This window comes from Lichenostomus cassidix, chromosome 9 (assembly GCF_008360975.1).
Source record: "Lichenostomus cassidix isolate B80296 chromosome 9, HeHo_3.0, whole genome shotgun sequence".
NCBI lineage: Eukaryota > Metazoa > Chordata > Aves > Passeriformes > Meliphagidae > Lichenostomus > Lichenostomus cassidix.
In genome coordinates this window covers 24,780,216-24,803,436 of record NC_139490.1, presented here as the reverse complement: position 1 = coordinate 24,803,436, position 23,221 = coordinate 24,780,216, and the positions used below count along the sequence as shown (strand labels likewise).

Sequence of the window (23,221 nt, the reverse complement as noted above, 5' to 3'; positions counted from 1 at the left end):
CATCAAAATGCCTTAAAATAATTTTGTTAAAGCAGAAGAGATCATAATAAGCTACATCCAATGCAGAAACAATGACACCATCCACACAAAGCAAAGAACCTGCAGCACTGGGGCAGTGCTCTGAGTTCTACCACAAAACCCTGGAGATGCTCTGAGCCCTAAAGATTTCACTGTGCACACTTTCCCACCAAATAGTTCTCTCAGTCAAGTGCTAAGCACAATTATTGGCTGTACTTCAAGACTGGCTCACTAATAAAAAGATCCCACGGTGCAATGTGATTTGATGTCCGACAGAGTTACCTTTGGCTGGTCCATTGACTCGGCAGTTCAGTGACTATCCCAGAGACACAGGTTTATTTCATACTTTCCTGAGCTGAGCTCCCTCAAACCCCCCAGCTTGAACCCACCACCAAAAAACCCAGAGGCCTAGAGTTCACCTTCCATGGCTGGAATGTGAGGGATTGCTACAAGGCATGAACAGCAAAATAAGGGACTGGAGTGAACCACAATAAAATTAGGAACTCACTATCAAGAACATAATAGTCAAAATATCAGTGGTCAGAAATTTACAGCAGTGCTTTAATTAATGGATGATGCAGTTTAGGCTGTCCTAACCAAGAAACTAAAGTCTTCAAAGCCACTTTCTGTCCCACAGACAGAGCTGGATTTTGAGAGTGATTCTGTGACTAGGATGATTTGCCAGCTGGTCTTTTATATTCTGTTATTCTTACAGCAAAGTCCTCATGTTCTTATTCAGGACTCAGAAATGGGACCTGAGTATCAACTTCAACACAGGGATGGCCTGCTGCTGTGAGTGGTACAGGGTGGCACAGAAGCATGGTCCTTGGCAAACATAGGCTAAAGATGGGCCACAGTCAGTGATGCACAACTGACAGGCATTTTTTCACTGGTACCAGAAACCAGAATATGGCAAAAGAGTAGAAATGTTGACCCCCAACAAGGACGGAGTGGCAGATGCAAGCATACAGTGTCACAGCAAAGGGACAGCTGACTCTACATCCGGTCTGATAGCAGCCAAGAGCGGATGTGTAGGGAGGATATCCCACATAATCCCAGGATATGCAGTTCCAACATTTAAAATGTTTATTCCCAGTGAAGCCATAAGTGGCCACCCCCCATACCTGGTTGCATGACCACTTCCTGGCTTTCTCTGCTGCTTTTCTTGACAAAGTAATGCTGCACCATAAACTAATTGCACTCCACAGGATGGGAATTTACCTCTCCAGAAGAAATCTTCACTGTGTGGCTTTTGTAGCTTAGGTCCCTCTTTTTCATAAGCACTGGAGTAAGAAGGCAAAGGAAGGTGAAACTGGCCCTGGTGCCATTAAGTTCCAGTTCTCCATTGCACAAAGGAGGAAATGACTGAAGCATGGTTATTTATTACAGGACTTTGCTCCCAGTTCAGTGTATATGTCATTTCCAGGTCAGGTGTTCCAGTGAGCAGGAAGGCTAATTCTTGCCTGGGTTGACCTTAAACTTCAGTCTCTCCACTGGGCCTGTATCCTTGCAGATGTATGGAAAGCACTCCCAGAAGAAAACCCTTTAGCATCTGATCTTATTCTGCTCCAACACGACTGACTTCCCTGGGATTTTCTCTCACCCTGTTAGGTATGAAGAAATTCAGACCCTCGTCTCTTCATCAAAACCTCCCCTTGGTATTCCATAGCTCTTTTCTGCAAGAAAATGCCTATCAGTCTGTGTCCTGTGTGGTCTGTGTTTCACAGTACCTAGAGCTCATAGCAAAATTAACTCATCGCATTTAACTGAAATTCATACACACGCCCATATAATGGGACAAAACGTCCTGGTTTCAGTATCATTAATTTACCTCTCAACAATCACTCTGTCCCTGTGTTCCAGAATCTAGGTGCATGTTAACTCCCTATTTGTCCACTTCTCTCTTTCCAAAATAGGACAGGATGGCCAAGAGCTTTCCTCTTTCTGTTGGCTCCATATGTACTCTCTGTGTCCTTCTTGCAAATCTGGTTAAATTCCACTATGGGAAAAAAACAGAAGTGTAGTACATCTGTAGAGAGGCAGATACAGGGTTTCTCCAGCCAAAGCAAGAACTCAGGAGTCAGGCACATTCCAACCCCTATGATGAGCCCAAACAGTGAAGATGAGATATTTTTCATGTACCTTAACCCAGCTGTCTCACACTCCTCCAGGGCCCTGTGCTCAACACTGTGCACTAGTCTGTGTGCCCACTATTAAACATACAAATGTGAATGTGCAATAATTGTGACCATGTGCTAGTATACCTAATACGCTAATTCTTATTTTCTTGTTTCCTAACTTCAATGTGGCTGCACTGTATGATGGGGCCCCTGCTGTAGCTCCATGTCCAGATCAGAGGTAAGTATTCAAGCATGGCAATAAACAGGTGGGAGTAGCATGTGTTTATCAATGTCGCATATTTGGGTTTTAATGTCAGCCTCTTTACCCAAGTTTTTGTTTAAGTCTTATAGCAGAGATACAGGTGCAGAAAAAGAGTTTAGGCCCTCAGGGCTCAGAGACTTTTGAAGAGAAGCAGAAAGACACACAGAGCTTTCTTCACTTTCCTAATTGTGCAAATCATTCCTACTCAAAGATTTTGCCTCAAAGTAGTTCTTTAGAAGACTTATTCTTATACAGTTTCTACAAGTCTATATGCTGTATGTAATTAACAAAATTCCAAGTATTGATTTTTTTAGGTAAAGGTCAAATATTGGCAAAAAAATCAAAGTACACACCTTTATACTACCAAGACAGATATCTAAACCCAAAGCTTTTTGTGTAACTGGACGAAAAAATGTCACGCATATTCCTTCAGCAAACAAAACATACCTGCTGAAATTCCAAACGGAGCTGTTTGGGGGCACAGAATCTCTTTCTATAACTAACTACATTGTTAACTCTTGTGCCCAAGACACAATGCCTGTGCTACTTCAGAGAGAAATGCAGGATTTATGTCTGATAGAAACTGTACAAGATGGAATCATATGGAAATTGAGGTCATCTGAAAGAAAAGTACAACTCATTGTACATCTGAAATGTGTACTGGAAGGGAGATGGATTTCCACAGCTGACATACTGAAGAGGCGAACAACAAAAGCAGGGAGCAGAGACTTGATATACCAAGAGGAATCAGCCAAGATGCTCTGCGCAGCACATAGAGATAATGAGAGGTGAGCAGGCTAAACGTGCCTCCAGAGAAGGGCCTATGAATGCACAGGGGCAGCTCAGATTTGGGCAGGCACTGAGCTGTGCAGGTGGGGAAAGACAGGAGAGGAACTTGCCAGGAGCGAGCAATGCAATGTACTGCTGAACACAGTTTGGTGAGGGACTGTGCAGTGCACAGGAACATTTGCAGTTGTAATTAGGGGTAATCTGTAGCATGGTCTATGCTGATTAATTGTTATAACTTTTCCTGTATGCAAATTGCTGAAGGTGAAGACTGTGAAGTCATATCTTAAGCAATAAAGCTGAAAAAACATTTAAGTTTGTAGTGAGACACTGGCACAGGCTGCCCAGAGAAGCTGTGGCTGCCCCATCCCTGGAAATGTCCAAGATGAGGTTGGATGAGGCTTGGAGTAACCTAGGATGGTGGAAAATGGCCCTCCCATGGTGGAACTGGATGGGTTTTTTGTGATTCTATGAGGTATGCTGCACTGAGAAAAGCAACAAAATAAAATTGGTGAATTTAATCCTGCTGTTGTTCAAAGCAATAGGTCTGTCCAGACAGATATGTGTTAGCAAAACTGCCTCTTCCTGACACCTTCCTAATTAAGAGATTGATGTCAGGATCAAAGGGTTTAATTTGCACGTGGCACTACCTTTTATATTTTCTCTCCAGCTAAATCAAAGTGGCCTTGTCATTTCTGTATCACCAAGTCCTGGATACCAAACATCATTTTATGTTAAACTAGTTATTTCTTTGAGGTTTCTGAAGAGACGTATAACAATTTGCAATTTAAACTGTTCATTCAGCAGTCCTCCTGCCTACACTTATCTCCTTCCCTTCCTCTAAGCAGATTTGCAGCTCTAAGTCACTGATGTCTGTTAACTCTGAAAGGCGCACTGCAGGGAACAAAACAAACTAAATAAGAAGTACATACCAGTAAAGGATTTCCAAGTACATCCCATGGTTTTCTTGAGCATTTTGTTCCTCAGGGAAAGGCTTACTTCATCCCAGCCAGTTCATGGAGTTGCACAACGAGGCAGATTGGCGGGGCTCTGGGATCTGTGTCATTACATACCTTCACACATGCCAAGTGGGCGCTGCTTATGCTGCTTGGTAGAAGACAGGTCATTCTCCCCCACTCTACAATCCCATTAAGGTCTGACTGTCACTCCATCGTTCTTTTTGGGAAGCAGCCAGGATGGTATTACAAGAGTATATCACAGGCTGATATCTGCCAAGCTCTGGCTCATGAGGAACAAAGGCATGTGCACGTTAGTGTGCACAAACACATTACCTGCAGAATGAGGGTTGGGATGGATGCGCAGTTATTCAGCATTGATGAGGTGAGGTTGTTTCAGACACAGGTGCCCCCGCCTGCACATGTCACGTCACAAATAGATTAGGGGTTGGGAGGTTTCATTTCAGAAAGATGGGAATTCATAACGATTAGGAAAGAACCTCTCTGCCTCATTCCACTCTCAGTAAATGCACAAAATCTCTATTGTTTTATCAGTGCAGCCTCAATGCAGCTGGAATTTGGGACAGTGGCTCACCATCACTGCAGAACAACACATATCTATAAAGGATTAATTTCAAAGGCAGACTATCATCATACCCTGATCCTCTTGAAACTTTAGTATGGGATAGACTTCTGTGTTTTCTAGGCACCTTGGTACAATTTCCAGGTACCCTAGTACATATTATTCAACGGTTTGTTGTTTTTTTTGCTAGTTTCTATTTATGTTTTCCCTTGTCCATTATTTTCTGTTACACTACTGCCAAGTTATTTCCTTATTCCTTTATTCATTGTGTTGTAAAGGTGTCATGCTGCCTTCTATTTAGTCAGTTGTGTAAAGCCATTCCATTTCTTTATGGAAGACAGAGAAGTGCAATGACATTCCATCACACACTAGCATATGCCTGCTCCTTCCAGGAAAGATCTCAGTGAAACCACATAGTGCAAAGACCTAGAAGCACAGAAAATCATATAGAAGCAGGAAAAAAAGGCATGATACCATTAAGAGTGTGGTCCTGAGGCTCACATAAGGATCTTTGTGGCTATCTGGAAAAGACCGGTAGGACTGTAAACAAAGAGACATGATCCGTGTTTTATGTAAGCTGCTTTCAGGAAAAAAAAAAAGGGGTTTCTGCATTTTGGCTAAGAATTTAAGATTGTATCTCAGAAACATCAAACCCCATCTCCTTCTAAGTGTTTCGCTGTAGAAGATCTTGAGTAACGACTCAGTCCCGAGAGTTCAGCTGTGTTTAGCCTGGTACACTGAACTCCCTGCATGAAACTGTGCTTACTGCTGGATGGAAAGTGTTGGTTAATAACAGCTTAATCTCTCTGCCACCAATTCCAAGGTGCCTCTAGCACAGGAGAAATAGACCCTTTTGGCCCTGAATTCTCAACTTACTAAATTTTGATGACTCTGTTCAAGAGCATAGCATGCAGAATTATAAAAGTCATTATTGTTCAGAAATACACCAAATTACACAAGTAACAGTTTCCTATCTGTCTCACATTGACCTGTATTTCCCTAGAAAATGAAGGTGTTGTATGACAGACCGAAGGGCAGGACACCAGCACTGTATGCATTTATTAGACTTACCATTTTAAAATGCTGCATCAATGACAGCAGCCATCCCTAATAATCCTCTACTAGTATATCAAATACTACTAGCATGCCAAATGCTTGAGTAATGCAACTGCTCAGAGGATAGGGGCTATTGAAACAGAACAATCCCTGAAAAATATTAGTGCTGTTTTGCTCTGCCAGTGTTTACTCCAGAAGTCACCATCCCTCGGGAGCTCAGGGTGAACTTTCAGTCAATCCTGAAGGCTAAATCTGGAGGAACCACCCACACATGAACTAGATTGAACAGGAGCTTCAGCCAGGACAGTCATACCTAAATTTGCTGACAGAACATGTCCTTCCTTTCCATGGCCATGGTGTGTGCCCCTCCAGCCAGCAGCAAACATGAACATTGCCAACTCCATTGCAGTATCAGAGCCCACTTTTGGGGTATGCCTGAGCTCTGGCTCTGCTTTGCCACCTTCTTGTGGAGATGCACGTTAATCTTGATGTCTTAACTTGTAAAGAGCAGATAAATTTACTGATTATTTAAATGGCAAAATCTTTTCAGCTCCAGATGACACTCTGGATCTCCCACCCTTAATCACTGTGGGAAGCATTGCACCAGACGTCCCTTCATTTGGTGGAAGGGAGATGCTGGGAGCTCTCGTGTAGCTCAGGGCTGTGGTTCCGAGCAGCCATTATCAGTGTCAGGGGCTGGTTTGCTCTCCTGGAAATTCCCGCAGGGCTCAGACAAGGAGGCACCTTTGCCAGGATCACAGCCATGTCACCCTGCAGCTGAGCACTGCCGTGGGCATCCAGGGGCTACAAATATTTTTTATCCTCCAGGGCTCCTTCAGTTTCTCCAGCACTTCAGTTATCAATATGAAATCAAATTATATCCTGGGCGGGGGAGGGGAGCAAAAAGGAGAGGACAAAGTGCTCCTCCCTTTGTTGCGGCTGAACCCGAGGCCACGGGGCGGGGCCGGCTGTGAGCGTCAACGCCCCCTGGCGGCAGTGCCCCGGGAGTCTCGCGAGATCCGGCGCGCCGTGCGCGCGGGGCGGGGGTGGTGCTGGGCGGGGAGGCGCCATCTTGTTCCTGTACCAGGCGGCGCGGCCGAGGCGGGAGCGCACCGAGGGAGTGCCCTGAGGGAGTGCCCGGGGCAGCGCCCGCCGCTACCGCGGGGCGCGGCATGGACGCCCACTACTACGGCGGGGAGCAGTCAGGTAGCGGCGCGGGGCGCAGGACCCTCCGGGGAGGGCATCGGGCATGGCGGGGCCCGCGGGTTCGGGGGCACAGCGGTGGGGCCTTGTCCTGAGAGCAGGACGGCGTTAATTGCTTCAATAGCCCGGTGTCTGGGCAGTGCATCAGTCGCTGCCCCCATGGTATAGGAGGTTTCGTGCGCTCTGCGGGCATGTCTGGGGTGGTGTGTTCGGACAGCTCCGTTTCCCTGTCCTGTTAGAGCGGAGCCCGCCCGGTTCCTGTGCGGTTCCTTTGAACGCTGAGTTTTACTTTGTTCTTTTAATATCGGAATAGATGATGGAGGAGCTACTCCAGTGCAAGACGAGCGGGACTCAGGATCGGATATCGAAGATGAAGGAAACGAGCAACATTCTCCGTCGGAGAATGGAAGTGTAGGGCACCATTCAGAGGTACTACGGGAGCTTTATCTAGATACAGTTTACCCCTCTCTGAGTTCTTTCTTGTTGTTTTTAAGTGGCATTCTCTCAACCGAGACATACGTGTTTATTTAGTTCTTCTTAAGGGTCCCATAGGGTAAAACTTTATCTCCATGAAAAACGTTAGAAAGTCTGTTGACAAGTATATCAGCTAGGGTTTATTTTTGTTTTTCTTCTTAATTGGTATGATAGCACACACTGTTTTGAATTTGGATAAGTTGTACTGGATTAGTCTCGATTTCACACAGATAAAATTTTATGGTTTGATACTTTCATAAGAAATTTGAAGTTGTACCAAACATTCTGCACAATGATGTAAAACCATATGCTTTGGAGGTGCAGATTTCTTTGCCAGAGAATAAATTGTCTCCCAGCTTCCATGTCAGATGGGGGCACTGACTCTTGAGTCTGCTTTGTGCTGGTTTTCACCTTGTCATTCTCAAAGGAGCAGGTGTACATGTGGAGCAGGTTAAGATTCCTAAATGGGAGCTGTTCTTCCTCTGAAGTGGTTCCCACTTAGAGAAGCATTCAGCATGGAAAGGCTTTGGTCCAGGGTTGTATCTTGGGCAGAGTCACTTCATTTGTGGATTGACTGTTTGGGTTGAGAAGAGATTCTGATAAAAGAGAAGGCTCCCTTTAGACTTCTAGGACAGTTTGAGAGTTAAGATTTAATTTTTAAGAATTGTTTGTGATTCACAATAGAGTTACATCAGTTCTTAGTAGGAAGGAATCATTTTGGCCTGTGAACTCGGGTCTTCTGCCAGCAAAGTTACAGAGAACTTTTTAATACTTATAAAAATTATAATCAAAGCCATTTCGTAGTGTTCTGCATATTTTACTGTATTTTATGAAAAGATCAGAATTTATTCTGACTGGGATTTTAGTGTTACACATTTTAGAAATTGCTTAAAATGCGATGTAGGCTGGCGTGAGAGAAGGCTTGACTCCACTGTGGCATAACTTGCAATCTTTTCTTTTTTCTTTTTTTTCGCTCTGCCTTTATTGAATTCATACTTCCCTCAGAGTTAGAAAGTGGATGCAGATTTTGTATTAAATGAAAGTTCTTCCCATGTATTTGAACTTAACTGTAAAGCACATTTGGAATTTAGTTTTTTTGGAAAGGTGTTGATATTTACAAGGGAAGAAATAGATCTGGTGTGAGGCAGCATCTCCCATTGTGGCAATTACTATTTCAGTGTGGCAGGAAACGTATTTCTCAGCCTGGGAGAAATAACTGTCTGTCAGGAGGGATTTAGTACTTCTGTTGTAATGAAAGAAAAGTGTCATGAGTGTGTGAAGAGTCATAGTGCTGCTACAATAATATTAAACTTTTTCTGTGGTGTACAAAAGTTTGGTCATTGATGTTTACTTTTCTGTGCTTCTCTGAGATTTTAATTTTACTTACTGTGGCAAGGTAGTTGACCGTTGTTTACATATGCAGCATGCCTTTTTCAAATTTAGGCAAGCAGAAAGTACCCGTTGTCATTGTTAACTGATCCTCCTCATGGGCTGCATTTTTTTAAGGGCTTTGTTCAGTGATGGTCATCGAATATTCCTCTATAGATAAAATACAGATAAAATACTTCAGAAAGTCAATTAAAAGAGCCAAGCTAAGCCACCTTTCTGACAAGTACTAATTGTGAACCGTCAAGCTTCTTTAAAAGACAAAAATTAATTCGAAAAACAAGTCGCTGAAGTTCATCTAACAATCTGTGTGTTCAAAGATTCACTTTAAACAAATGCATTACCTGTATAGCGTCTTTTAAAGCAAGCATGAAATGTAAAAATACAGCTTGGAGTTTGTTTATTTTTTTCTTTGTCTGACCTGTATGTGATTCAACAGAATCTTTTGTGTAGCTAAAAAGAACAAATATGGGGTGCTTTAATATTTGATTTATTTGATTCAGCTCAAATCAGATACTTTAATATTTTGTTTTGCTATGAAGCCTTAATTTTTCTTTCCCTCCATTGAGTCCACTTTGCTTTCAAAAGGCAATAATGTGGAGCAGCCATCTCTGAAAGGAGTAGCTTTCAGTCATTTTCATGTTATTTACTCTGAATATTCTCTCATCCTCTTATTTTCTTCATCTTTAGGAATATGTGGGGCAAATGACACTCAAAGGTAATAAAACCTTTGAGACAGCCTAATCAGTTAAGTCTATTTAATTACTATTTCATCTCTAATTTAGAACTCAGATGTAAAGAGCTGAAGTTTTAAAATTTCAAACTTTTCTTTCAGGTTCTTAACTGTAAAGAAAAGGTGAATCCTGACGAATTACTTATGTAGGTCTCAGGTATGTGGGTTTTTCTTCTCCACAATTCTTTTCTGGCTTTCCTTCCCCCAGTCCCACTTTATCTATAAATGTTCTCCTTGATGTCCTTACTGGTTCTGCTTTAGACAATTAGAATTAGTTTTAGTACAGTAATGAATCTGAAATCATGTTTACAGTGTTTGTCCATGTCAGGCACATATGGAAATCTGTAATAAGTTAGTTCTTACACTTCCCAATTGCTGCTGTTTCATGAATTGAGTTCTGTTTAGACTGTGACTGTTAACAAACACAAATATGTGACACTTCTGAAAAAAGGAGGGACTTGGTGATCTGCCCGTGATGGTTATGTAGGTCTTAGTTTAACATTTGTCTTTCATGAGATTGTAGTGAATGGGTTCAACTATGTTGAAGTTACTAAATTATCAGAGAAGTAGCTCTTAAAAGTGGCTGCGTGTTGATCCAATAAACTGCTTGGTAGCTGAAATCTTTGTGTAGAAGTGTAACACTGTAAATTTGATTTTGATACATTCCATATTTTATACTGTACTAAAGCCTCATTTTATAGAACTTCTATTAAAAAAAATTAAGGACATCTCAATTAAAATGTTTATAGATAAAGAGGAGGAAGAAAAGAAAGCAAAGGAATTAGAGAAAAATGCAGTAGCAATTACCTGAGACCTACTCAGTTTTGAGGATGTCTGATCTTTCAATTAAGTATTTGGAAAAGGAAAACTAGAAAACTCAAAAATTCCATACTTCATTTCTTTGAAGACACTTTTTTAGAGATGAACTAATAAATTTAAAAAGGGAAGGTGAAGACTATCAAACATATCCAACAGTGTTTAGTTGTTGCAGTTGGTGCAGTGCAGTTGGTACACTTTTTATATCAATTTTATTTTGAAACATGCGGATTCATTAATTGTATGCAGAAGCCTTTTGCACTGTGGGCAGGTCCTGCCCTCTGCAGGGTCTCAGCTCTGCTGCAGAAGGTGCTCAGTGATGCTGGGTGGGGGCTCTGGGGCAGTACTGTGCTCACTGACACAGTGGTGCTCTCTGGCTCAGCTTTCCACACCGGACTAGAGGAGATGGTGCCTGTGTGCCCAGGGTGTGCAGGGACACCTGTGTTACCTTGGGTGCTGCTTCTCTACATGGTCACACTGCAGCAGTTGAGCTGCTGTCGCCACTGGGTGAGCCTGCCATCTGTGTGTCTGCTCTTCCTTCCCAAACATCTTCATTCTCAGGAGTGATTGCCAGTCTGCAGTAACAGATCAGAGGTTCGGGATCTTGTCAAGTGCTTCAGTAATAATGCTCTATAATTATAGTGTCTTCTCACCAAGCTTTTGCATAAGAAGTTCTTTATAATTCAGCGATTAATTCTGAGCAGGTGCGTATATAACCTGCAGCTGCACTTCTAACCTTAGAAATACTAAGAATCATTACAGATTCTAGTTGGCTCTTAATTTTGTTTATTTGTTCACCAAAGAATTTCTAAACTGGAAGTAGGGAAGGTGATGATCCTAGTATCTTAAAGAGAAGTAATTTTATTAGTTTCCTTGGGTTTGTTTAATAAAATCCCTTATTATTAACAGTGCTGTCCAGCATTTACCATCTGACATTGAGAGAAGACAGACAAATCCACAAAAAATAAAATGATAGAAAAACAACAATTAAATAATTTTTGTTACTGTAGATACCAGTTTAATTTCAGTGCTTCTCAATGACTTTACCTGTACCTGCTGTGGAATCTGCTTTCTGTTCTGTTTGTGGATGCAGTTTTCTTTAATCTAAAGTAATACAGTCAGAAAAGATCCATCACATACACTTGTGATTGATTTATGTGGGACATACTAGGCAGGAGAGGGCAATCAAAGTGATTTTTTGGTAAGGGGAAAAAATGGTAAGTAACAGGCTGAGAGCAGTTGAGCGTACATCCTCAATGTCACTTTGTAATACTTATATTTAATTCTTTAAAATTCCAGATTCAGGTTTTAATAGAACCACATTTTCTGTCTGTGAAGAAAATGAGATCTACTGGATAGTAGCAGCAGGATTCAAAAGATGCATTGCTTTAGAGACAGAAACAAGCAGCGTAGAGAAAACAACTCAGATTGTCACAGCAGCTGTTTGTAGTTAGCATTAAGTAACTTGGAAATAGTGAAGTAGTATTTGAAGTGTACATTTTAAAATTACATAGTCCTGGGGTTTTTTTTCATTTTTCAGTAACTTTTTTAGTCATTCTGCAATAATATAGAGGTCTTTATCAAGTGCTAGCCAAAGGAATAAATATATAAGGTCCAAAGTCTTAAAAAGCAGTGCTCTTTGCCACTTAGAATAATTATGGAGGAAATAGTTCCTAAAAGCAGTTCAAATTAATTTTAATTAAAATTCTTCCTGCATCATACATTTTAAAGATTAATAGTATTATTTGTTCAAGGTGTAGGATAGCTACACCTATTGGTTTTTTTATGGCTCCGAATGTGGGAGTTGAATGACTACAGAAATTAAAAATAAAAAGTCTGTTTCCAAAGAAATTAAATGGCAGAAAGAAAAGATTTGGAAACTCCAGGACATACAGGTCTTAAAGTATCTCCTAGGACAATAAATACTCAGTTTGCAAGTAGAATAGTTTATAACTGAGACAAAATGGCTGAGGAGTTGAGTTGAGAGTTGTTTTCAGCTGAAAACAGGATTATGGTTACAGTAGCTGTGAGAGCGGAGTTAATCGAGTGAGCATTCAAGAACCTTAATATTGTATTCTCAGGTAAATGCAATTGAGGGGTTTTTTCCAAGTATGAATTAGATGTAGGAAGGATAAAAGATGATGCTGTCAGTAATTATACATAGCAAGATGGCTTGTGAGAGCTTCTCCTAAAAATGGAACATGTGGCTCAGTATTTTTTGATACGCATCTTTTGATGTGTAGCAAAGTCAAAGGGTTGTTTCACTTCTAAAGTTGTCAGATGGGTGTGTTTGTGCATGGGTTATCTTGGGTGGGATAAGCATGGGAGCTGTCAGCATACAGGAAAGAATTGTTTAATCTGTTCTTGCACATATAAACACAAAACTTATTAACAACAATACTCTGAAAGGTCTGACTAAAACTTTATTCCTGTTTTTTGGTTGGCTTCTGGTCTTGACTTGTTGTTTAATAGGTTTCCTGGACAAAGAAGGAGCAGGCACTAGTTTCACTTGGAGTGTAATGCTTGTTCTGTTTCAATAAGATGTATTTCACACAGAAAGCATCTGTTTGACATCTTCAGGAAAATAAAGTGACAAATGCAAGCTACTTTCTTGCTTTGTTACTGGGAATTTCAACTAAACCACTTTGAAGGCCTGACCTACTAAAATAAAAGTAATAAGCCTTGTGCAACTGGACCCTTCTTAGACATGCTTATTTTTAAGTGTTTTATGAATTGTCACCATTTTCAAAATACCATGGAGCTGCTGGATGGACAAACTTCCGTTGATCTCTTAATATTTTTCTTGATGTAAAGTATTTGATTGTCTGATTATTTCTACAAAATAATTGTCTGATTATTTCTACATAGAAATTACTCAGTTTGCAGCACCTTGGGTAATCAAATTGGAAGGACAAGCAAAAAATTCAGAACATTTTTTCTTTACTTTTCAAGGTGTTTTTGCTTAGTTGCCTGAGATTATTTGTCTGTTTCAGAATGAACACAGTGACAGAGAAGGTGATGGGCAAGTGGGAGAACCTCATATGACAGACTCTGAAAATGAAGATATCCCAAGGCAAAAAGACAGTGACTCAGATAATGAAGAGCTCCCAAATCACAATGTAAGTGATTCAGAAAATGAAGCGAGTCATGGAGGGAAAAACAGTGATTCTGATACTGAGGACCATCCAAACCAGCATTCAAGTGACTCTGAAAATGAAGAGGCCTTAAATCGAGTGAGTGACTCTGACAATGGAGAGCCTCCCAGGGATCACAGCAGTGATTTTGAAAATGAGGAATCACACAAGCAGCCGCCCAGTGACTGTGAGAGCGAGGAGCTCCAGAAGCAGCCGGCCAGTGACTGTGAGAGCGAGGAGCTCCAGAAGCAGCCGGCCAGTGACTCTGAGAGCGAGGAGCTCCAGAAGCAGCCGGCCAGTGACTCTGAGAGCGAGGAGCTCCAGAAGCAGCCGGCCAGTGACTCTGAGAGCGAGGAGCTCCAGAAGCAGCCGGCCAGTGACTCTGAGAGCGAGGAGCTCCAGAAGCAGCCGGCCAGTGACTCTGAGAGCGAGGAGCTCCAGAAGCAGCCGGCCAGTGACTCTGAGAGCGAGGAGCTCCAGAAGCAGCCGGCCAGTGACTCTGAGAGCGAGGAGCTCCAGAAGCAGCCGGCCAGTGACTCTGAGAGCGAGGAGCTCCAGAAGCAGCCGGCCAGTGACTCTGAGAGTGAGGAGCTCCAGAAGCAGCCAGCCAGCGACTCAGAGAGCGAGGATGTCTCCAGACACAAGCGGATAGAGTCTGAGGATAGTGATGGGGAGGACAGGAAGGAAGAGGTGCAGAATGACTCTCATCATTCAGATAATGAGCATGTAAGGAAAGGATTTAATGGCTCTGACAGTGAAGATGAAACTCCTAAGAGACGTAAAATATCAAACAGTGATGAAGATGAGAAAGAGGAAGAGAGGATGGTGAAGAGGAAAACAGCCATTCTTTCTGACAGTGAAGATGACAGTGAGAAAACACGTAAGAAACTATACTGTAAAAGTGTGCTGTAACAGGCAGTGGTGTGTAAGTTAAATCTTTGCTTTTATGTGAATGAAGCGTCTAAGTGAGAAACCATAAATCAGATTTAGTTTTGGAGCAGAACTGCATTTGTAGAGGCTGTTGTCCTAACTGCTTAGCTGTGTGAATGTGTATCTAATACTTCTGAGTAATAAGTAGGTCTGACAGAAAACTAGGGATTTTAATGGAGTCTGTTGACATGATAGTTTGTTGTTTCTCTACTTCATTGCTGTATCTCTAGTATTTTTTCCTGTGGGGTTTTTTTTTTTCATATACTGGGATGAGATATCTGAAATTACAATTTTTTTATGGATAAATGGGGTGTATGGAAGCTCCAGTTGCTGATTTAATAAAACACTTCAGAATGGATATGCTGTTTAAGAAATGGCAATGGTCTGGTGTAGGAAGACTAGTCAGAGAGTAGTTCGAGAGTAGCGGTTACTGGGACATGTAGTAATGTTCCTTTCTGCTTGCAGCTGCAAAAAAGGTACGAATCCTTTCTGATGTCGAAGAATCGGATAGTGACCCTGCTTCAGAAAAATCCGAGAAAAGGAAGAAAAATGTTGTATCTGATAGTGAGGAAGAAGAAGAAGAAGAAAGAAAAGAGAATGCTGGGAAGAAAAAGGAGAAAGATCTGTTTGGTAGTGACAGTGAATCTGGAAATGAACAAGAGTAAGTGCGAAAGTATGAATTCTTTCGGGGTTGCAGACAGTGGGAGTGGTGGTGAATGGAAAATGGATAGATCCCAACTGGAAAATGACTGTCCACCTTCATTGGTGGGATGAAGAGGAAAGTCAGTAGTAGGAGACAGAATGAAAAGGGGAATCTTCACACAGTCATCAGAGATCTTGCAGAAAAGGCATGTCTCGTTGTTGCAGTCCAAATAGATAAATGTTGCTGTTAACTTCACAGGAACCTGATAGCAGATATATTTGGAGAATCTGGTGATGAGGAAGAGGAGGAATTTACGGTAAGTGTTACTTTGGATGTCTCCTGTTCACTTGCTAGATCTGAAGAGAATGTATATGCTGCATCAGGTCAGTTTTTTAACCTGCCAGACTCACTGGGGTAGTCTTTGGGTTAAATAACATTTACAGCTCATCTTTTGGGAGAGTTGTTGCTGTGACAGTCACAGGAATTAAAAGGACTCTGTTCATCTTTCTAGATCCTTTGAAGTCTTACCTGAAGCTTTTTTAATGTCACATACCTGAGCAGATGCTCAGTTCTAATCCATACACTGATTTGCACTGTCTTTACCCATCAGGGTTTTAACCAGGAGGATTTGGAGGAAGAGAAAGGTGATGGAGACATGAAGGAGACAGCAGATGAATCAGACTCTGATGATAACATCAAAAGAGGGAAGCAGTAAGGCAATGAGTTACATATTCCTTTCTTAATGCCAGATTTTGGTGAAAAGGCATTGTGGGCCGTGGGTATTACAGGTGTGCATGTTGGGTATTACAGCAAGGTCTGAAGGCCTCTGGGAGCCATTGGAGCCCTTTGCTAGTTTTGCATTTTGCAAACTGAGGATAACTGATTATCTCACAGGGACCTTGAGACACAGTGTTTGTACACTACAGAAACACAAAATTATTTCCTACCAAGGACCATCAGCAAACACTGTGGTTGTGTTTCAGCATGGACTTCATGTCAGATTTTGACATGATGCTGCAACGGAAGAAGAGCATGAGCAGCAAGCGCAGGCGGAATCGCGATGGGGGAACTTTCATCAGTGACGCAGATGATGTGGTCAGTGCCATGATTGTGAAGATGAATGAAGCTGCTGAGGTGAGTTTTCCAGGCTCCAAAGACACCTTAAAATTCAGTTCCATTCTATGGGAAAATCTTGCAATAAATACAAAAATCTGGCTTGTATTCAGGAGGAGTAACCTGTACTCTATGGAAAGCTTCTAATGTCTCTATAACCATGTAAATGTTATTTTGCTGTTCTAAATTAAAACATTTATTCTGTTGAAATGTTGTGAAAATACTGATTTTAAAAACTAGAATTAGTTAAATTGCTAAACTTTGATCAGCTGAGATCAACTTCTATGAAAAGGGAGATATAGGTGCTCTCTGAACTACCTTGAAGTATATTAAATACTGAGAAAGGGACTATGCTTTAACTTCATTATACTGTTACTGGCATGTGTCATACTTTGGTATTTGTTCCTGAGAAGAACCCTTTTCAAACTCTGACAGTGCCATGGTAATGTTGTCAGAATCACAGATAATTGGAACATTCTGCCTTGGCAGCGTACCTTTTTCAAGGAGAAATGTTTAATATGTTACTGTGGAAGGTTTATTGGGCTCTTGCCTTTTGTCAGGTGTCTTCTGTTTCGTTGTAATCAAATGAATAAACAGTACAGCAAAACGCATTAAAACCAATTGAGGGATATACAGGACTTTAGAAAGAGGAGCTTTACAAATAGCAACAACAAAAAAATCTTCCTGAGAATGAAATCAGAAGGCTAACGAGTTCAGAAACATAGGGAGAATGAGAAAGCAATCTGAAAGGCAACTGAAACTTCCTTGGGCTTGACAGGAATGCCTTTCTTGGACAAGATGACAGCAAGATGTTTTAAATAAGGGGGTAAAGTTTGAAATACATGGGAAGGAAGAGGGGAAGAGATGCATTAGAAGAATCTCCTCCCTTGGAATAAAAAAAACCATTGCACAGAAAGAGCCTTCAGTGGATTAGGATGAGTGGAAAGGAATTACAGCAGGACAGAACTCTGTTGATTGCAGTGGGTGTATTTGATATGGGAGACAAAACAGATAGTGACAGTCAGGCCTTGGATGAAAGTAGTTTCGAAATTACAGAGGTGAAAATACATGTTCTCCCTTCCCATTGTTCCAGTTAGCTATTTTTCTGTTTTTCAGGGGGAGACTTTACTAACAAAGTGTTGAGTTACCTGTGCACAGAACAGAGGACTCTGTAGACCTCCAGTTACTGTAGTCAATCTAAGTAATGAAGTAGGAAAAAAAAGTAAATTTAGGGTTGCTCTCCTAATGGGATGCTTTTTGGGAAATACTGACTAAAGTGATGACCTTTTTTTCAAAGAAATTGTTGCATAATTCTTTTTGAGTTGTGGGATGGTGGAGCAGGGGACAAAGTTAGTGTAATCCTTCCAAAGTTGCACTTGTAGTTTAATAGACTAGTCTTTTTCTTCCAAGTGTTGCAAAGAGTGAGAGTTGCTGATTTCTTTCTTTGATTAACTTACGCTGATTTTTCAACTCTCTACAGGAGGACCGTCAGCTGAATACACAAAAGAAACCAGCACTAAAGAAATTAACTTTGCTACCAACTGTAGTTATGCATCTTAAAAAGTGAGTTGTCATTCTTTCAGTTAACTGTAACCTTGGGGAATAGTCAGAATTTGTAAGATTTCGTGGAGTTACACCACAGCTGTACAGAATATGCAGTAAAACACTTCTTTAAATTCCAAGTAAATGCTGAAGCTAGGTGACCTCAAAAACCTAAAATTATACATAATTTTGCCTGTTAATTTAATGTGAAACAAACTCAAATGCACTCTTTTCCTGAAGGGACGTCACATCATAAGATTTTGTTTTATTACGTTACTTTGGGGCTTCTCTTTAACCTTTTAGGCAGGATCTCAAAGAAACTTTCATCGATAGTGGTGTTATGTCTGCCATCAAAGAGTGGCTTTCTCCTCTTCCAGACCGAAGTCTGCCAGCACTCAAGATAAGGGAAGAGCTTCTGAAGATCCTGCAAGAGGTTTGGAGCTGACTTTTAACCACATTTGATTAGTGGCTTCTCCATGGTTTTACAGTCGTGTGCTTTAGGGGAAGTGTTTGGTAATAAATGAACTGCAGCTGTTACCAATGGGCTGTGCAGTGAAACACGCAAGGAAGCAACCTGCGCAATAGATATGTTTGTGTAAAAGAATTTAGATTATTTGGCCCTGCCTGCCTGTTTCAGGTTTATATGCTAAGTTTAGTGAAGAGTTACTTCCTGTGCATCCCTGAATTTTCTTCCCCTGTGGTCCTTTTTCTTTGCCAGTTTGTTAAAGTGTGCAGTGCATAGGAAGGCCCCTCTCACTCAGTGTAGGCTTTCAGTGTCTGTAGTTAAGCTGATTGCTTGAGTGAGTGTCTGCAACATAAGTTTTTATCTTTACAGAATGAATGATTTGAAGGCAGTAGGACAGTTTTGGGGTAATATAAGCTAGAGCCTTTGGAGCAAAAAGTTCTACAAACTTACTTAATTTTGTGTATAAACCTGAGAATGTTAGGGCAAATTTCTAGATTTTGGTGTTTGATACTTTAAACAGTTCCTAGTGGAACAATGGTGGGACAATGAAAAACGTTAATTTTTCCAAGGTTATTTAAGTGAGAGGTGAGTTTCAGTCTTTTCTGCAAAGTTCAGTGACACCATTAATGTTCAGACGTAATTGATTGCAATCTTCTGACTTTTCCTTTACTCTGCAGTTGCCCAGTGTGAGCCAAGAGACCCTGAAGCACAGCGGGATTGGACGGGCTGTGATGTATCTGTACAAACACCCCAAGGAGTCAAGACCAAACAAGGACATGGCTGGGAAGCTGATCAGTATGTAAACCTGCCTGCTGCACATTGTCTGAGATTTCACTGATGATGAACGGAACTTTTGCATTCGTCTCTGATACACTACTATTTGTCTGTGGAATAGATTCTGCTATGTAGGAGATCTGTTCCGGGAGATCTGTTCCACTGATCAGTTCCATCACTTTGTATAGCTCTTATCTGTTCCACTGATCAGTTCCATCACTTTGTATAGCTCTTAACACTGATACATTAACTTCTGCATGCACCTGTTCCATTCTTGACTTTAACTAGAGGATGGCATTTGTTTTGCCCCGATTCTCTCTTGGCTCATTGTCCAGATCTCATGTATGTGCTGCAAAGGCAGGAAGGTGCAGCCAGAGGACTGTTTATTCAATGGACTTAGAGAGAACTTGGCTGACTGAATGTTTACTACTCAAGTAACTGTACTCCGTGTGGAGTGCATTCCATCCAGAATGGCTGCAGACTGATGATAAAATTAAGTTCTTTAGAACCTCTTCTGCATATTTCTAAAATAGCATTCCTGTGGTGTGCAGGAGCTCCTGACACTGAGTATTCTGAGTAGCTTGCAGGCACTCTAAAAGAGCAGGCAACAAACAGACTTCGGTGATGAAAGCTCTTGCTTTCTGTTCGCAAGCCTGGTTTTCCGTTAAATACTAAGGGCTCAAAAATCATTTGTTTGACAGGAAGCGTAAATACTTGCCACGGACTTTCAAAGCTGTACTTCATCACCAGAATGGTCTGAAATAAACAAAGGTCTGGCCTTTGTTAACTGCTTTTTTTTTTTTTTCATAGATGAATGGTCTCGACCCATCTTTGGCCTTACCTCAAACTACAAAGGCATGACCAGAGAAGAGAGGGAACAGAGAGATTTGGAACAGATGCCTCATCGAAGGAAGTTGAGCAGGTAGGAGTAGCAGGCAGAAACATGAAATTGATCTTCCATCAAGAGAATAGAGTGGTGTGTAAATACCAAAGGAAATAAAAGGGTAGTAAGTTATGGCCTCTCTTTTCATTTACCACACTTGATTATCTTTTAAAATTTCTTTCTCTGTGTATACATGCCTATAAATATTTATTTTCTTGCAGCTCTGGTGGTCAGACTCCCCGCAGGGACCTGGAGAAAGTGTTAACAGGAGAGGAAAAGTAGGTTGGAATTTTTTTTGTTGTTTGTTTGGGTTTTTTTGGTTTTTTTTCAATTGAGTGAAGTATTTTGTTTGCACTACCACTATGGAATTTATGTAGAGGTTTTAGAGGCAGTGGTACGTAGTGTGTTTCAGAGGAAAGCACACTGGGTGGCTTCTTTCTGGATAAGATTTGTCCATAACAGTCACAACCTCTTTTTCTGTAGGGCTCTCAGGCCTGGGGACCCTGGGTTCTGTGCCCGTGCAAGGGTGCCAATGCCCTCCAACAAGGACTATGTGGTCAGGCCCAAGTGGAATGTGGAGATGGAGTCCTCCAGGGTAAGCACTGGCAGTGTCCTGATGACTGTTCCTAAGGCTGGGGATCTGTCACTGTATTGCTGTGGTTACTGTTCAAGTGGGTAGTTCTTTTAAGGGCCTCTTCTACTGAATGTGGACAGTAAATTCTCTCATAAATAGGTTGCTCTAAGCTCATCACATATTGTCACAGGAAAACATCTGCTCTGACTAAAAAGAGATTTTTGAGTTAACTTTTCTAGAATTTCTCTCTCAGGTGAGAATCTGATTACAGGCCTCCTGCTTTAACATTTTGAGCTAAAGTGCAGTTCAGTATCTGTGTCACTGCACTGATGTTTTTGTACCTCTCCCAGGTTTTGTATCATGTTCTGATAATATTCCAGTTTGGAAAACCTTCAAGGTTTTGGTATACATGAACAGCTTCAGTGGAGGCCTTTGTGTTGCTTTATATGTTCATCCATCTACTCATACAGATTCATTTAAAAGGGGTACACGTGGTAGAATCTGTGTAAACGGAAGAAGTAACAATTGCTGTGCTGTCTGCTGTTCTTTCTCCTTCTGTCCATTAATTGAGATGTTGTTTCTAGCCCGGGACTATTAAGAGAGGTATTAGTCGCTTGGAAAAGCACAAGAGACGGTTTGCTGAACAGAAACGACTCAGCAAAGTGCATCGGGCCATCAAGTTCAGCATTGAAGGCAACAGGATGCCCCTGTAGCCATACCACTGCCTTCCCGAGTTGGAGAGGTATCCCTCGAGGGAGGTGTGAACAGTGCATGTGCTTCAGCTGTTCGCAGTTTGCACGTGCAGGACAGGAGTGTGTACACCCTAACCTAAACCTGGAAAACTCTCCTTGAATTCTCTCATGTCTGTACTGTGACCTACAAGGGAACTTGTACAGGAGAAAACAGGCTCTATCACATCTGCCACAGCTCCTGCCTGCACAGCTTCAGGGTACCCGAAAGACAGGAGTTCAGTGAAAACACCTGTGCTCAAAACCAGCTTTGCACCACCTGTGGTTTTGAATGCTGTTCTGACACAATTAGGTTTTCCAGGTTCACCTGAAGCAACACACGGGAATTCTTAGCCCTTGGTACAGGACCTCGTGTAACTGCATGCCGGTGTCTGCGCCCTGACCTATGACTGGGGCACAGTGAGGTGTTTTCACACCTGCTCATTCAAGGAAGTAGAATGATGTGAGACAATAGGGGTGACTGATGGGAGGCACAGACTGAGACCAGGGGGAGAAGAATCCTCTGCTGTGAGTGTGGGTTGGGGTTGATACGGGAATTGTTTTGACAATTCCTGGTCTGCATTTCAGTGCTGCGAGCAGGGCTGCCTGCCACAAGCTAGCAGTGACAGGAGGAAGTGAGCACAAGTCATAGATAACTGTTGAGTTTAAGCTTCATATTTATTTGTTTTTAAAAAATATTTTCTTAAACATCACTGTGAAATTTTAGCTATAATTTCGATGAATAGTGAACAGTTTATGAATAAAGCCTATTTAAAATCAGTTTGTCAGGAGCACCTTCCTTAGCCGTGGGAATAAGTTTCTAATGGATATGTTTTTCAGATACTAAGTAGCATGTTGTGGATATCGCTGTTTCTCCCAAACTTAGAGGTATTCTATTTCCGTCACTTTTTCTATTGTCTAGTTAGGGAAAATTGCCTTCCAGGAAGCACTGGCTATGGCTTGGAAGGTCCTTGCTGTTTGTCTTCAGTGGTGTTTCAGCACAGCATCACTGTCTCAATCTGTGTGGAATAACTGTTGCGCCACCTGGTTTTCATTTGCAGTTCAAATACAGAGATGAAATGCAATAATTTCTAATAGCTTGTATGGTCAGCTTAGGCATTTCTTTTTGCTACCCCCTACGCTGCCTTTGTCCAGTAATTCCTTGGGTTTTAAATACTAATCCGTGACATTTAAAAGAAATGTCAGCGTGGAATTGATGCCTCAGTCACAGTGTAACTGTGTCTAACTCTCCTGCAGGAAGCCCAGAGGGCTGACACTGGTGCAATGTGGTTCTGCCACAGCTCCAGCCAATAGATACAAAGCTTTCAAACTGTATCCAGCTACACAGTGATTGACCCTGTACTGTGATGGCTGTAGTGCTACTGCCTCCACCTGGGCCCTGCAGATACAGGGGGAAGCATTTCTCCCTTCTGGGAAGAGAACAGACAGACCAGCTGGGCCCAGTGGCTCCCCCAGCTTCTTGCCCAGGTGCGACCTTGCATGTGCGGCTTGCCTTGGACCTCTGGGGCGTCTGCTTTTTTTCAGTGGTAATTATTAGTTTTATTTTTTAAGTTCCAGGGTACCTCTAAGAAAGGGGTGAGTCGACTGGACAAACAGATGCGGAAATTCACAGATATCAGGAAAAAAAGCAGATCGGCCCATGCAGTGAAAATCAGCATTGAGGGCAATAAGATGCCATTGTGACCCTTCACAGAATACCCATGAGCTCTGCTGTAATACAATATACCCATAGACTCTTTGGAGACCTTTAAGTTTTTTAACTTGTTTGGGGTGTGTTTGGATTTTTGGTTTGTTTTTTAAGTGAATCCTTAAATTGTTGGTTCAGATTCTGGTTGAAGATGTTGTTGGAGGACTGTGAATATAGGGACTCCTTTCTCCTGATTGTATTTAAACTGGCCCTTTTGTGTCCTTTGTACAGATCATGTATTTGTTGTATTGCAACACTTTAAAAAATAAAACATCTGGGGTTTTTTTGGGAGGGGGCTGCCTGTTCATTGCTCAGGAGCAGGTGTGCACAAGC

The 23,221-nt window shown here is 41.7% G+C and overlaps 2 protein-coding genes across 11 annotated transcripts in view; one reads left to right on the top strand and one right to left on the bottom strand.

The window, feature by feature from the left end:
* The window catches only part of MYO7B (myosin VIIB), a 56,941-nt gene extending 50,395 nt beyond the window's left edge, over positions 1-6,546 (bottom strand). For 4 of the 6 annotated variants that reach the window (XM_085070044.1, XM_085070047.1, XM_085070050.1 and 1 more), the window contains exon 1: positions 1,240-1,367. The gene's annotated coding sequence lies outside the window, so the exon portion shown is untranslated. Of the gene's footprint in view, positions 1-1,142; positions 1,368-6,525 lie in introns of those variants that run through there. The other 2 variants (XM_085070046.1, XM_085070045.1) reach the window with 2 other exon arrangements.
* A 268-nt stretch (positions 6,547-6,814) lies between these two features.
* On the top strand, positions 6,815-23,179 carry IWS1 (interacts with SUPT6H, CTD assembly factor 1). 5 transcript variants are annotated; one of them, XM_085070060.1, is made up of 15 exons: positions 6,815-6,987; positions 7,298-7,413; positions 13,387-14,407; positions 14,923-15,118; positions 15,359-15,416; positions 15,711-15,811; positions 16,084-16,234; positions 17,694-17,776; positions 18,059-18,188; positions 18,899-19,016; positions 19,806-19,917; positions 20,100-20,156; positions 20,362-20,473; positions 21,037-21,194; positions 22,753-22,961. In XM_085070060.1, exons 1-14 carry the CDS (start codon positions 6,954-6,956, stop codon positions 21,163-21,165), a joined length of 2,418 nt encoding a protein of 805 aa, XP_084926186.1. In that variant the 5' UTR covers positions 6,815-6,953; the 3' UTR covers positions 21,166-21,194; positions 22,753-22,961. The 5 variants fall into 5 exon arrangements, with proteins under 5 accessions (XP_084926186.1, XP_084926184.1, XP_084926185.1 ...); XM_085070062.1 differs by lacking the exons at positions 6,815-6,987; positions 21,037-21,194 and adding exons at positions 9,535-9,591; positions 9,680-9,734 and having other exon boundaries at positions 7,334-7,413; positions 22,753-23,179; XM_085070058.1 differs by lacking the exon at positions 21,037-21,194 and having other exon boundaries at positions 22,753-23,179.
* The last annotated feature ends 42 nt before the right edge of the window (positions 23,180-23,221 follow it).